The sequence below is a fragment of the Epinephelus fuscoguttatus genome, linkage group LG1 (genome assembly GCF_011397635.1).
Source record: "Epinephelus fuscoguttatus linkage group LG1, E.fuscoguttatus.final_Chr_v1".
NCBI classification, from domain to species: Eukaryota; Metazoa; Chordata; class Actinopteri; order Perciformes; family Serranidae; genus Epinephelus; species Epinephelus fuscoguttatus.
In genome coordinates, this window is record NC_064752.1 from 27,473,201 (window position 1) to 27,487,055 (window position 13,855).

The 13,855-nt window shown below is 42.9% G+C and overlaps 1 protein-coding gene across 1 annotated transcript in view; it reads right to left on the minus strand.

Annotated features, from left to right (window-relative positions):
* The window catches only part of grm2a (glutamate receptor, metabotropic 2a), a 42,203-nt gene that overhangs the window by 18,422 nt on the left and 9,926 nt on the right, over window positions 1-13,855 (minus strand). Inside the window, exon 2 of the mRNA XM_049589285.1 lies at window positions 5,834-6,575. Coding sequence (XP_049445242.1) covers window positions 5,834-6,361 — 528 coding nt within the window. The 5' untranslated portion in view covers window positions 6,362-6,575. The remainder of the gene's footprint in view (window positions 1-5,833; window positions 6,576-13,855) is intronic.

Consider the following 13,855-nt stretch of genomic DNA (forward strand, 5'->3'; position numbering starts at 1 on the left):
TGGTTCCAGAAATTTCTTCTATCAGTGTTTCGTGCTTGAGAATAGTCCTTTGGTGAGCGTTTGAGTATTTGACATTCCGGAGGTGTTGTTCTTCTAATGCGCCCCGGTGATTATGATGTTTTTCCTGAGGGATGCTCTCCTACCAGTGAGTCATATTTAGCAGCACAGACTGCTGTCGGGGCAACGAAAGTGGAGTCCCTTTCCTTCCATGTATTAATCAGAAGCCAGCCCAGAGGCTAGATGTTCCTGGACTGTAATTGTGGAATATAATACATCTCTGATTAAACCACACCTTTAGGACAATGAGGAGTAATAAGGCTAATGTTCCTCCTATAAAGCAGCTATACCCAGACATATTCATACGCTTGATCATTTATGATTAAAGGAACAGTTCACCTCCAAATCAACATCACATATTTTCTTCTTACCTGTGCTATTTATCAGTCTAGATTGTTTTGGTGTGAGTTGCTGGGTGTCGGAGATATCAGCTGTAGAGATGTTGTCTTTCACTCTGATATAATGGAGCTAAATGGCACTCAGCTTGTGGTGCTCAAAGCACCAAAAATACATTTAAAAATCTCAACAGCAATGTCGCTTTCCAGAAATATCAACCAAGATCATCCACAGATCTTGCTGCAAGCACTTTCATTTAGGAACTATTTTCTTTCCACCAGACACCCCCCAATGATATCACCGTGCAGAAAGAAGCATACATCTACTGCTAGCTCACCTAGCACCGCTGAGCTAGGTAACGCTACAGCTCAGCCAAGGAATACAGCATTCATTTTTACATCTTGCACATCACAAACATGACCCTTCTGTCCATGAGTAGATGCACATTTCCTTCGGTGTGGTGACACAGTTGGTGGTTGTAGGCCTAGTTCAGCAGAAATGAAATAGTTCCAACATGAAACTGCTCACAACAAGGGTAGTGGGTTATCTTGAGTAACCGGGTCATCATTTCCAGGCAGTTCTTATTCCCACTTCAAATGCTAATGCTTTGTCACGCAAAAAGCACACGTATTTATGAGAAACACCAGGATTCAACTCAAATGTAAACCCATTCGTGGCAATATTTGATGTTGAGGGCAACTGATGTAGTATAAAGAGCAAGAAAATCCACAAAGGGTGGGAGAGAGGGGTGGCGTATGTGTCAAACAAAACTGGACTTTGATCCAGGAGACCACAGTTGGTGTCTCATGTGAAACCAAAAGCCAATTTTGTTTTAACGTAACGTTATGCAATTTACACACGGTCGTAACAAGCTGATGTCACTCACATGTTGTACTTATTTTATTTAACAAATGTACTTATCTAACCCAAAACATGATCTCTTTTCTAAACCTAACTGAATACATGTGTTGCCTTAACTGAACCACAACCGTTTGACAACATTAACCACATGTTACAAAGTGTTTCAGCTGTGTGTCACATAGATTCACTTAATGGTGCCCTCGGCCACACCAAGGGGCTTGACAATTCGTCAGTATTTGACAACTTGGGAGTGAGAATGGGTTGTGGGACAAGACATTGCAGTTTAGTTTTTCTTGTTTGTTTGTTTGGGGTTTTTTTTTGCCACTTTGAGCACCACAAGCTGAGTGCCATCTTGTTCCATTATATTTGAGAGAAGGCAGACATCTCTACAGCTGATATCTCCAACACTCTGCAACTCACACCAAAATAATCTAGATTGATAAATAGCACTACAGGTAAGAGGGAAAATATGTGTTTGTGATTTGAGGGTGAAATTTATCTTTAATGCTTGCTTTCAGTGTGCAACAATACTACTGAATATCTTGTGCTGTAGGCAAACATGTCCCTTGTCACTGCGGCAGCTCCTCACACATGAATAAAAATGCTAAACATACTGAACATGTCATCACAAGGTCATTTCTCTTCTTGCACTGATAACCTGCTGTTTAAATGGACCACGGGGAAGCCTAAACACTACAGTCACATAAATATTTCCACAAGTAGATTCATTCAAACTGTCCAGATGGCATCACAGACTTCCCTGTGACTGTTTAAGATACAGGCTTTGATTGTCAAATGGTTCGTGACTCACTCCATCTCAATTTCCCCCCATGATTGTATCTGCCCGTCACTGTCTCAGTGTTTCTGTGAAATATGATCATCTCTCATTCGATCCCTCTACATCCGCTGTGCACAGGCACACCTCTGCCAAACCACCAGACAAGTCCGGCAGCATCCACAGATGGGGAGTACAGGACCTAGCTAGCGAGAGCGTCATAGAACTTCGCCTCCACACTTAACTCAATCTGTGCCCATGTAACGCCAGCATGGCTAGGCCTGCAGCCAGATCCGCCCCCATATCTGCGATTGTCACACCACAACACCAGCAGCACAGCAACACGCTCCTTCATTGTGACAGATTTAGACAGCACTCAGCGTTCTCACCACCTGTCAGTTCACCATGTTCCACCATGTCGCCATGGCAATAAGAGCCTTTAAACTAACATTATTAGTGGTCCTGTAACTGCCTTGCCTTTGGGGTGAAATACACACGTCTGTATTAAGCGCCTGACGCTCACACAGAAGGGCAAGCACGGTCGCCTTTTGCACAGCCGGGCTGGTTCATTCAAAGGTCCGGCTGGCTGTAGATTATGCACAAACCAAGCAGCTACAAAGGACAAATACATTATGTAGAGATGGTATCTGCAGAGCAAGAACTAGCAACTGCAGAGAAATGCCACATGTTCACATGGCCAAAATGCATATCTTTGTGTAATAGCATTGACCCCAAAAATACAGATACACTTTGGCTTGTTTTCAAATCTCAATTTCACATCTTACACAGCAAATCTGCACAACACCAGGAAGATGATGAAGCAAGCTGCAAGAAAATAATACATGTTAAAAAGCTAGAAAGTGATTTGAAAAAAAAAAACCCAACAAAATACGATGTGAGCAAATTTACAGTTGGAGAGACTAAGAGTGTCGTTGTCTTCCATGATTAGATGCTCACCACCCAGCAAAGAGAAGGAGCAGGAGCAGGAGCTAGCACACCTCATAACTGCACCACATTACAATACAGGGGATTATTCATGGCAAGAAAGGGAACTGTGTCCTGTGGTGCACTCCTACTGATGAGGAAGATTCAGTGAGAAGCTAGGGCAGACCTCAGACCTCAGGCTTGTTGTAGTGCACCCATAAATTACCACAAGACAAGGGCACTCTCTGAGGAGCCCCAGATGCAGGACTTCACTAAAATTACAGCTCGTTTATCAAATCCTTTATTTCCAAACTGGCCTTTTCACCAGGAATCCCAATATAGGTGCTCTGAATCCTCCTCTTACATCATTTCCCAGGAGCCCTCTCCCTGTATAATGTATCATTGCACTGTACTGTATGTTTGGCATTGTGTTTTGTCAGCAAGGAGACCAAAACATTTGTTCAGAACTACAGGAAAACAGAGATGCTGGCAGAGCTCCACTGGGATCAAGGAACATTAAACCAAACAAATTTTTAATAGTAGTGTTTACTTATTCAAAATAAAGCAGATACTTCATATTATTTTCAACACACTGCTTTGAACTTGTCTTCATAATGTAAGCAGTATGGATAGGGGAAATTTCCGATTCTTAGATGTATCGCGATTCGGACATGGACAAATCTGAATCGATTCACAAACGTCCAAATTTCGATTATTAAAATCTGTTAGAGTAATACAGAAGGTTCTAAATAATGCGGAACTAAGAAGCGCAGTACGTGTCATCTCCGGGACACTTTGGGATGCGCACCTGGAGCAGACATGCCGACACGCGCACAGAGGAAAACAAACATGGCTGACCGCTACCCACCTCACCGTGAGAGCTGAACACCTTCTTCTAATTTAAAAGCAGATGTGTGGAAATACTTCGGCTTCTACAACGTTGATGGCGGAAGCGAACTGGACAAGAGCCACGTTATATGTAAGCTGTGTCGTGCTAAAATAAAATACTTTGGCAACACAACAAACATGAGAAGCCATGTAACTCGATACCACCTGACGGAGGAGTCAGGGAGACGGCAGGCTGTTATTGCTGCGGCAACTAGTGACGCTACCAACCAGAGAACAATCGAGGAAGCAATTAGAAAGCTGCCACCCTCATCTGAAAAGGCGAAGCGAATTACGAAGGCCATCGCGGCATTTATTGCCAAGGATTTGCGTCCTTATTCTGTCGTGGAAAATCAGGGATTTCGAGCACTGCTGCATACACTGGAGCCCAGATACACCATCCCATCCCGACGCTATTTCACCGACACTCTACAACCAAACCAAAACAGAAGTCATGGCCTCACTGTTGAAGGCAGGTAGGATCGCAGTTACATGTGATGCGTGGACGTCTGTCGCCACCGAATCATTTGTTACTCTAACTGCGCATTTTATCTTGTGATTTAAGATACCTGTTGTTACCTTTGGTTCTGTACAACGAAGTTGTAACTTTCCAGTTTGCGCGCATTTCCATTTATGTGTTTAATAAAATATAATGGAAATGAATTCAACTCTTTCTGATTACAAATGCACTGTTTTTAAAAATTGCAAGTGTAGAATGCTTATTCAGTGAGACAAAGAGAAATGTGTGTTGTGAAAAAGTGCATCAATATACATAAATTAAAGATGCATCAATAATCGTTTTATAATCAAATTGTAGCCCCTGAATCGTAATCGTAATCGAATCGTGAGGTGCCCAAAGATTCCCACCCCTAGTAAGCAGGGTTTTCAAGTGCCCACTTGAGGAACCATTTGTGTGGCAGCTGATAGACACTGAAGCAGCGATTCAGTGTGATTAATTTATTGTTGGCATATCAGCTCTGACATGTCTGCTGGCCACTGTTTTCTACAAATAATGACTAAAAAGTATGGAAGGATGCCACCACCAGTCCATTGTCCTCAAGCACCCACTGGGGAAAGCTACTAACAGCAGACTGCCAGTGGCAGGGCTTCCTACACCATCTATGGTTTATCAATGATCTAAAGCCAATTATTATTTCTGGATGGGCAGAAGTGCGCTGCTGTCTCGAAACAAGCAGATATCTGGAACATGAGGCGGCACATCTCGAGTGAGGTGAACCATACTCTTCAGCCGAGACAGCAGAGGCACGGCGCTCTGGCTGACTGAGCCAGGATGATGAGTTTAAGTTAATGCTTTAAGGCATGTATATTTGTGGGATATTTACCAATCTCAGTTCCACGTGACACACCATCTCTTCCCACAATGCCTTGAAATTACACTGATGTGGCAGCCATATCACAGCTGAAGATTTGGAGACCCAATTAGCGGAGCTTTCATCGCATCAGCTTGAGTGAGCCGAAAGGAGCGCTGCTGCTGAGAGTAATCATGCCGTCACTAGTCATCCTGTCAGCCCGTCCCGAGCACAACATCTGTAGCATGTCTGCCTCTGACAGGATCGCTGCCGAAGTGTGAATTACCGGGAAAGAGAAAGAGATCTTCTAAATTAGATCAGCCAGGCATATGGGCGTACAGGTAAACAAATCCTCCTTGCGGAACTGATACTCATTAAGTCCCTGTGTTAACATCTCGCAAGGGGTAATTGCACATGGTACTTAAGTCTAAATGGACAGTTATGTGACCATCCATCAAAATCTTTCTTGTACTCCCTCCCCTCTCTCTCTCTGTCTCCTTCTCTCCAGCATGCAGCAGCTGCTGTAATTGTAATTGCACTGTCTGACAAAATTAATGTAGCTTTTGACCAACTCATTTCATGGCATAAAACAAGGATGATCCTCAACAGCAAACTTAATTATTCTACTGCAGATACAATGTAGAGAGCCCGCCCACTCAGCTGGAGTGTTTTCATTAGATCCTACCTGAATGGAGACATCACTGTAAGAGCCTCCTATGACCCCAGAGATTGCCAGGGGGACGTCATCATGGATGGCGTAGGAGCCGTCAGGGCATGTGTACTCGCTGTCATCCACTTTGGTGAGGGAGGCCCTGACAAACTCCAGAGACTGTTCCAGAGCGTAGGTGTCCTTAGAGCAAGTGTCCAGTATATGAGCGCCCAGTCTGATCCCAGGCAGGATGCGCTCATCCTTGTTGATTTCATCTAGTGCCAGCAGCATGGCCTCCAGTCTCTGGATCCCTCTCTGAGCATTGATCTTCCCACAGTCCTCTGCTCCCTCACCCTTCTGGTGCACAGGGAACAGGCCGCCAATCATCAAATCTCCGTCCAGTGTGATCTCCCTCTTGGAGTCAGTGTTATAACCTACCACAGGCAAACCCTGGGGAGCCTGGGCAAAGAGAGACACACATAAGCACAACAGGCTGAGGTGGGACAGCCAGAGGGGTCGGGGCACAGGGCGCACCCCCAACACCGGGGATTTCCCCAATGACATATCCCTGGGCAAAACAAGGTCAACGTCCTGCCTGTGGTGTCTGGTCAGCGTTTGGTCGGCTTTTGATGACGGCGGCTCTGTAGAAAAGAACAGTGAGGCGCAGCAGCACCAGATCTCAAAGCACCAGTGTTTTTATTCTGACAGAGGCCATTTACAGCATCAGCCCCATCCTCTTCGTCCTTCTCTTCTTCAGGGTGTTTTTGTAGATTACAGCCTGCAGATCAAACAGAGAGAAAGTCAGTCACAGCCTTTGAGCTGGAGTACAATGGTCCCTTTGTCTCGCACACATCGTGTCTGCCAGGGACGGACTCGTCCCAAGGAATATTTGACATCATCTGAACAAGCGAGTAAATATTTGTATCCTTTGATGCTTATTGATGATGGATGTGGTATGTGGGACAGAAAAAAGTAAAGACGGGCCATTTGTGCTACTACACAACAGGCGTAAACTAATCAGCAAAATGGGTCTCGAGGACAGAGGTCACCATCAAAGCAGAGTTCACTGAGGACAGCAGGAGCATCCTCCAAATGGTTTTCTTATGTTATCAAGCAGCACGCGGTCAAGCCTTCATTTATAGTGTGTGTTCTTTAGTATGAAACCCCCTTCTCTCCTGCTGTTTCATTGTCTGTCTGACCTCACCTACTTCCCTTCTAAGGCAGATGATTGTACAACACTTTTATAATCAAATGTGCACATGCTTCTGTACACTGAAAATCTGCGGAGGTAACAAATCATGTCTCCGAGGATTGTTTGTCAAATCACATCAACTACTCACACAGTCACAAGAGTTGTGCGCAATAAAAGCAAAATCCACACACAAATAAAAGGAGATAAAGTATTGAAATCTATTGCAAGAATATAAATTCATTTTGTTGTCAGCAGATTGAATTAGTGTGATTTTATCCTGAGCTACATAAACATAATCATTTGTTCCACTGTCTCTAATGTGGTACATTATTTATTTTCAATACAAAGCGAGATGCAGCTAATGTGAGCATTTCTCATTCCCAGCCAGAAAAAAAAAACGTTAGTGAAACAAATGCGAGTAACACTGAGACAAATGGGGGTTTCGGTATTCTTGGATAAACACTGCAACTTCAATTTTAGAGCTAAGCCCCATCCTTGAATTGTAAAGGCACTTAATGATTGTGTTCAGTTAAACTAATACTAATACACAATTGATCTGCCAGGTCAGAGGATTCCCTGGAGCTGGAAGAAAGATGAAACAAGCGAAATGACTATGCTACCAAGTTACTGCAATACACAGCTGACCCCAGGTAATGCTTTGGGAAGAAGTGGATCTATTCTGCACGGATGACAGCAATAGTGTAGATTACTTTAAAGATATACTATGCAGAGGTAATCCATCTCAATCATCACTTATGATCCACGCTTGGTGTGTGGCAGGGTATTTATCGGCAGAGACTCTGCCTCTGCCTGTATTTTCTTATTTTCTGTGCTCATAACGTTTACAAGCGTGTTCTTCCACAGTGTTCAGGTGAGGTCAGGGCTTAATAAAAAAGAGGCGGCCAGGTGTCGGACTGTTACCGCCCAGGTCACACTGCCTGCGTGAGGAGTGCATGTGGGTTGCTGAACCTCTTGGGTTTTGGGGTATTTTTCCCAAACGCTGTGTTACCAGATTAGTGCAGCAGCACTGCTCAGGCATGGCTCGGTTGCGGAACATCTGGAGTCTCTGAGACAGTGAAAATGGTATTTTGCTGTTGAAAATGCAGTGGCTTGGACAGCTCCATAAATAAGTGGAGTACTGGCTTTTAATTGTGGAAATACAGTACTCATAGCAGCAGGCAGTGCCACAGCAGCAACGTTGTCTGTGTGAACATTGCACACATGTGAGCTGCAGCAGTTCAGCAAAGTTAGCTGTCATGTGCTGCTCACATAGGCAGAGTGACGAAGGGTGTAAGCAGGCGGCATCCAAGAGAAACAGTGCAGGAAAAATGCAAATAAAGCGACATGAAAGTGAATGTGGGGTTGGTTTTTACTTTAATTTTCGCTGGCTGGCGAGCATTTACAAACAGTGAATGACAACCTTTAAGTGCACATAAAAACCCCTAATCCAAATCAGTTTTCATTAATTGTGTTTATTTATGTTACTTCTACCATATAAACGTCCGTTGCCTGAAATAGGTAAATTATAGGCCAGTGTAGTGAATAAAAATTTTCCAGTTACACCAATTTATCATGAATCTAGCATCAATACTGTGCAGAGCCACGTCCCGATTTAATGTGACACTGCACTCTGATGTGGTTCATGTATGGATTTTCAACAGATGAGACACAGGGTTATTGTTCAGGCCTGGTGTCAGTCCCCACAAATCCCAGAGGCTTAATTAGGCAGAGTGTTGAGTGTGGGAGAAGTTTATTGGAGTAAATTATTGAGCCAGAGTGATCTGTCTCATATCCACTGTTTCAACAAGTCAAGCAGGCTGACAAGCAGTAATTAACTGTATTGATGAGAGATTATGAAACCGGAGCAGGCGGATATTAATACTCATTTTTCTTTCTTTTAGTTTCAAAGTACTGACTTATACCTATTAAAGCAACGTATAGCTCTCAACAGGAGTCAGACTGCAGACCACGGTCTTTGGGGTTTTTCTCTGTGTCTCTTCCTCTTGTCTTTCTCTCTTTATCCACTCCCTCTCCCTGTTGTTTCCATGGAAACTTGCCAGTAGATGGAGAGGGTGAAGAGGAAGTGGAAGACAGACCAGGACAAGTGGGCCAGTCTGACCATGCATGATGCTTGGTCCTGTGGGAGAACTGGGAAACCTGACCAAACTGATCTCACTCCAGTCAGAGCCGTTTTTTTTGTGTGCTGCCTTTTAAACACATCCCAGACACAGAACAATAACTGAATGATACAAGCTCAGTTTCAAACAACTCCTGTCTTTAGATACGCATTATTCTCACTTGATCCATCTGTATTCTTACTCATCCAGTAGTGGTTTGATAAAAGAATAAATAAAACTCCTGCCTTCGAGGTGCTTCTGGTGCAAACACTGCAGTCATTTAATAAGAAATAAGATGTGACATGTTGCATTACATTTGATGAACAGCCAGTGAAACATAAAAGCTCCTTTTTCCTTCGCACAGAATAAGTGTGTGGATATCAGACCTTACGTTTGCTCCCTCAGCATCTTGCCAACAAGTGAAACTCCATTGCAACAGCTGGCACATACGGGCCAAGTCACTACTGCTTCACTCGCATACAAAGGCAACTGCAGAAAAGTGAAGGATTACAACTGTGTACAAGGAGGTTTTAATGTTTCGTGAGTGCAGCGTGTGAAACATTGCCGCACAAACCACAAATGCCCAAATGGCAAGAGAAACAACAAGTCTGGGCTGTCGGCTGACTAAATGTGTTTATTTTGAATATAATTCTGCAGTGGAACAAATGTCAGTAATAACACTGGTAAAGCACTTAAGTGCAGCCTCGAGAGAGAATGGTGACAAAAGGATTTCTGGCTGACACGTTGTCAGTCTCCTTCCCGATCCTGCAGTCCCACAGGAGACCTCCATCTCACCAGTGGACTCTATTTCTCTCTCTGTGTCTTTGTTCACTACACTCCAATATCCAAACTATTATGACAGCATACACATTCCTCTCGGACGACCTTTAAATATGATAACGTCATTGCAAAGTCATGAGCAGTGAAGGCTGGTGATCTCCATATCTCAATTTGCTTCAGCTTTATGAATAATGCTTCTTTAGTTATTTAGGCAAAAACATTTTATATGTAGAGGTTTACCCTCACTATCCCACACAGGAAACAGGAGGAAACAGCCGCAACCCCCTAAAGACTGAACATTTTACCTGTATGGGTGTGGTTTTACAGGATGTTGCAGTGCACGCTTTGGCGGGCTATGCTCCGAATTTGTACAAATAATGACTCAGTGGCAAAGTATGGGCTGTTTTTTTCTCTAAACCTTGGAGAATAAGGCAAATTAGACTGAATAATACATGCATAAAGTATGGGATCAGTTTATTTGATGCATGACAAGTATGAGGGCACACAGAATATAGTATTCATGTTTTCCTATAACTTTCTTCACATATGTACATGGTATTTGGCAGTCTTTCTTGTAAACCTGATGCAAAGTCCTTCATTAATATCAGACTACAGACCATCTATCTGAGTAGATTTTTGTTGTTGGACATAATTTAGTCCATCTAAAAGACAATGTATTTGAGCACTATTTAGTTATGCATATGTTTCAGTTTAAGATTATGATGATCAATTTAAAAGTCATTTGAAAATCTGCCAGGAAGTCTACTCACAGTTGCAGCAGTGTCAGCAGTACAGGAAGCATAAATCTAAATGTTTCTTTGTAAAACAGTCATCATAAAAAAATGAAAATGAATCTCTGTTTGAAGTAACAGATAGTCATGAGGTCTCCTGTAGGTTTAATCCTGGCATCCAGGCAAAGATTAGGTAAATAAACAACTGTTTAGGTTACTTTTGCTAAGTTATCCAAAAAGTGCCAAGATGACCATCGACTGTATAAAATAATGGATGTAGCCTCCGTGACATCATCCATTGGTATGTGGACTCTCACTTAGAAGCCTTGAATTCGGCATTTCGGCTGAACCATATTGGTGTTTTGGAGCCAGAAGTGACCGTATTTGGCCGAGAGGGTGGAGCTGTGAAGGAGCGAGGGGTGGAGCTGACTCATAGACAGTAGCGATGCTTCGCAGACAGCCTGTCACTTGAGCAGCACTCACCTTAAATTTGCAGATCTTTAAGCCTTAGTAAAGTGTAAACGGGTAAGTCATAAGAACATTGACCCCCGTACGGTTGTCATGAATGTTAAAAATGCCTATAGAGGCGAAGAACATTTTTTGTACCAGCCTGTAAACATATTTTTTTCTGCTGTAAAGTTGGGCACTTTAACGCTGGGGTCTGTGGGGACTGACTCACTTCTGGAGTCAGCCTCAAGTGGCCATTCAAGAAACTGCACTGTTTTTGGCACTTTTGCATTAGTTTCATTTTCCAGCCCCGGAGGTTGCCACTTGGAGATGACCCAGTGCAAAGCCCAATGCACATCAGACACACACACTCTGTCTACCAAGTCTTGGAACCCGGCAGTTTGGTTAATTACCACCTAAATCTCGAATCAAAAAGACATATTGTGATTTTATAGGGGGGAATATGTCAGTCACTTCTTGGAGTCCTGCTCCCAGCCAAGAAAATATTAACACACATTACCCAAGTTAACATTTCAGCTGTGGGGATAAAACAAAAAAATAATTATAATAGATTTTTTTTTTTTGGACAGAGCACTCCTGTTTCTAGTCTTAATGCTAAGCTAAGCTAACCAGCTGCTGACCATATCGTCATACAACTGCGACTGTGGCTCAAAGGTTGAGCGGGTAGTCGACAAATCAGAAGATCAGAGATGTGATCCAAGGCTCCTTCAGTCCACATGCTGCAGTATCCTTGGGCAAGATACTGAACCCTGAATTGGTTCCATCAGTGTGTGAGAGCTCAGTGGTGACTGAGTAGCAGTTGGCACCGTGCATAGTAGCCTCAGCCACCAGTGTGTGAATGTGTGTGTTTAAAAGCGCTGTGAGTGGTCAGAAGACTAGGAAGGTGCTTTCCAAGTGCAGTCCATTTACATTCTGCACAGACATGAGAATGGTATCAATATTTCAATCGTGGAATATGTTCATAAAAGTATAAACTTTGTATAAACCCATGATGATTCTTGACATAACGTTAGATAGCTGTTGAGAAACACTGTTTCCAGCTCATATAGTCCATGAGCATAATGCGTAAGATACTCTGTGTAAATGACAGATGCTACGAGCAGTATTTACACTTTAGATGTAATATCCCACCCAGAATTCTGTCTACACGCTAACTTCAAAGAAAAACTATGCCTCTCATTTTTCCTCTCTCCTCCTATGCAGCCATCTCTGTTTCCCTCTTCACCAGATGGCCTTTTTAATTCAAGAGCATAAAGCCTGCCAGCCTCTTACACACTTCAAACCAGACTGTGTGAAGGAATGGGAGGAGTGAGAGGGGGGCGAAATAAAAAAACACAAAAAAAGATAGCAGATGTGAGAGGGCAGAGAAAAAAGGGAAGAAAAAGAGTGTGGGCAGCAGTGAAAAGAGGTATAAGGGTGGGGTTTGAGAAAGATGCTATCCAGGCTGATTTTTTTATGACACTCATTTGCCCCAGGAGTGGAGTGCAGCATTAATATGGTAATATCCCCCCAGGCACTAGCTTGTGTTGAAGAGTGGAGGTCATCTACTGTATATGCAGCCCTGGGCCTGGATGAGCAGGTTGGAGATCCCCAGTGGAATGACTTGGAGGCTGGCTAAGAGGAAGCAAAGGTAATGGGAGTCAGGCTTCCCTAAAATCACATTTCCAGCTGACAAAGAGAATGGCCCTGTGTGGGGGAAGACTGAAAATGGTCTGCTAATGGGAAAGACGACTCGAGTGTGCACACACGCACACACATTCATATTACTGAGCACAAACAATGCACAAAGCTCAAATCCTGGAAGCACCTGTGACAAATGAAAGTCTGGGATAGTGTGCAATTGAATATTTGATACTTGATTGAATTTCCTGACACATATGAAAGGATAAGACTGCTGGTATTCTGTGTTTTTCTTACTGTCAACAAATCCCAGGACAAGACCAAAACCAACAATGAATTCATCGCACTAACAAGTATTTACTCTGTATGGCTTACATTGTTTATTCCTCTGCATTAAAGGCTGCCATTGTTATAAAAAGCTACTCAGCAAGCCACACTGTTGCACTGGGTGACATTTTTCGCTCATTACCATGAACACGCACGCCGTCTATTTTGAGTTGATTCCATGTACACTGTCCTGTTGCTGTAAATACTCACAGAGCACCAAAATGTGCATACATTAATCCACAGTTAGAAATACTCTCCAGCAAGTGCACTATTCACTCCTGTCTTTGTTTAATCTTTGATTAAAAAGCTGTCATATGAATTACCTAATGTTCCACCAGGCGTTGATTAAACCTCTAAAAACTCATCTCTGTTCATCAAAATTATATTTAGAACATTTTTTTCATAAGAACATCCCCTTATGCAATGGCTTAGATGTAACTTTGAACCAATGATACCCACCTACGTGGCCCTGCCGAACATTCTCAAATTCAAAATGATAATAAATTCATTCACACTGGGATTTTTGACTTATTCATTTATTTATTTTCCACTTTGAATGTAAATAAGGTGCCAGAGTGCAAAAGAAGCATCAGCTTGTTTATCAAAAAGTGCCCAAAATGTCCTCCAATCCTAGAAACTGGCCTCTGAGACAACAAGGGAGACTTAACTTCTCCTAAGATTTCATAGAAGAAATGGTCAAATATGCACTATTGAATTTACATTAAAAATAAGAATTTACATTGCATTAAACGTGCGCTAGGATTCGTTTAACATCATGACTATGATGTTCAAACATCAGCTGTTTATCACCAGTTTTCAAACG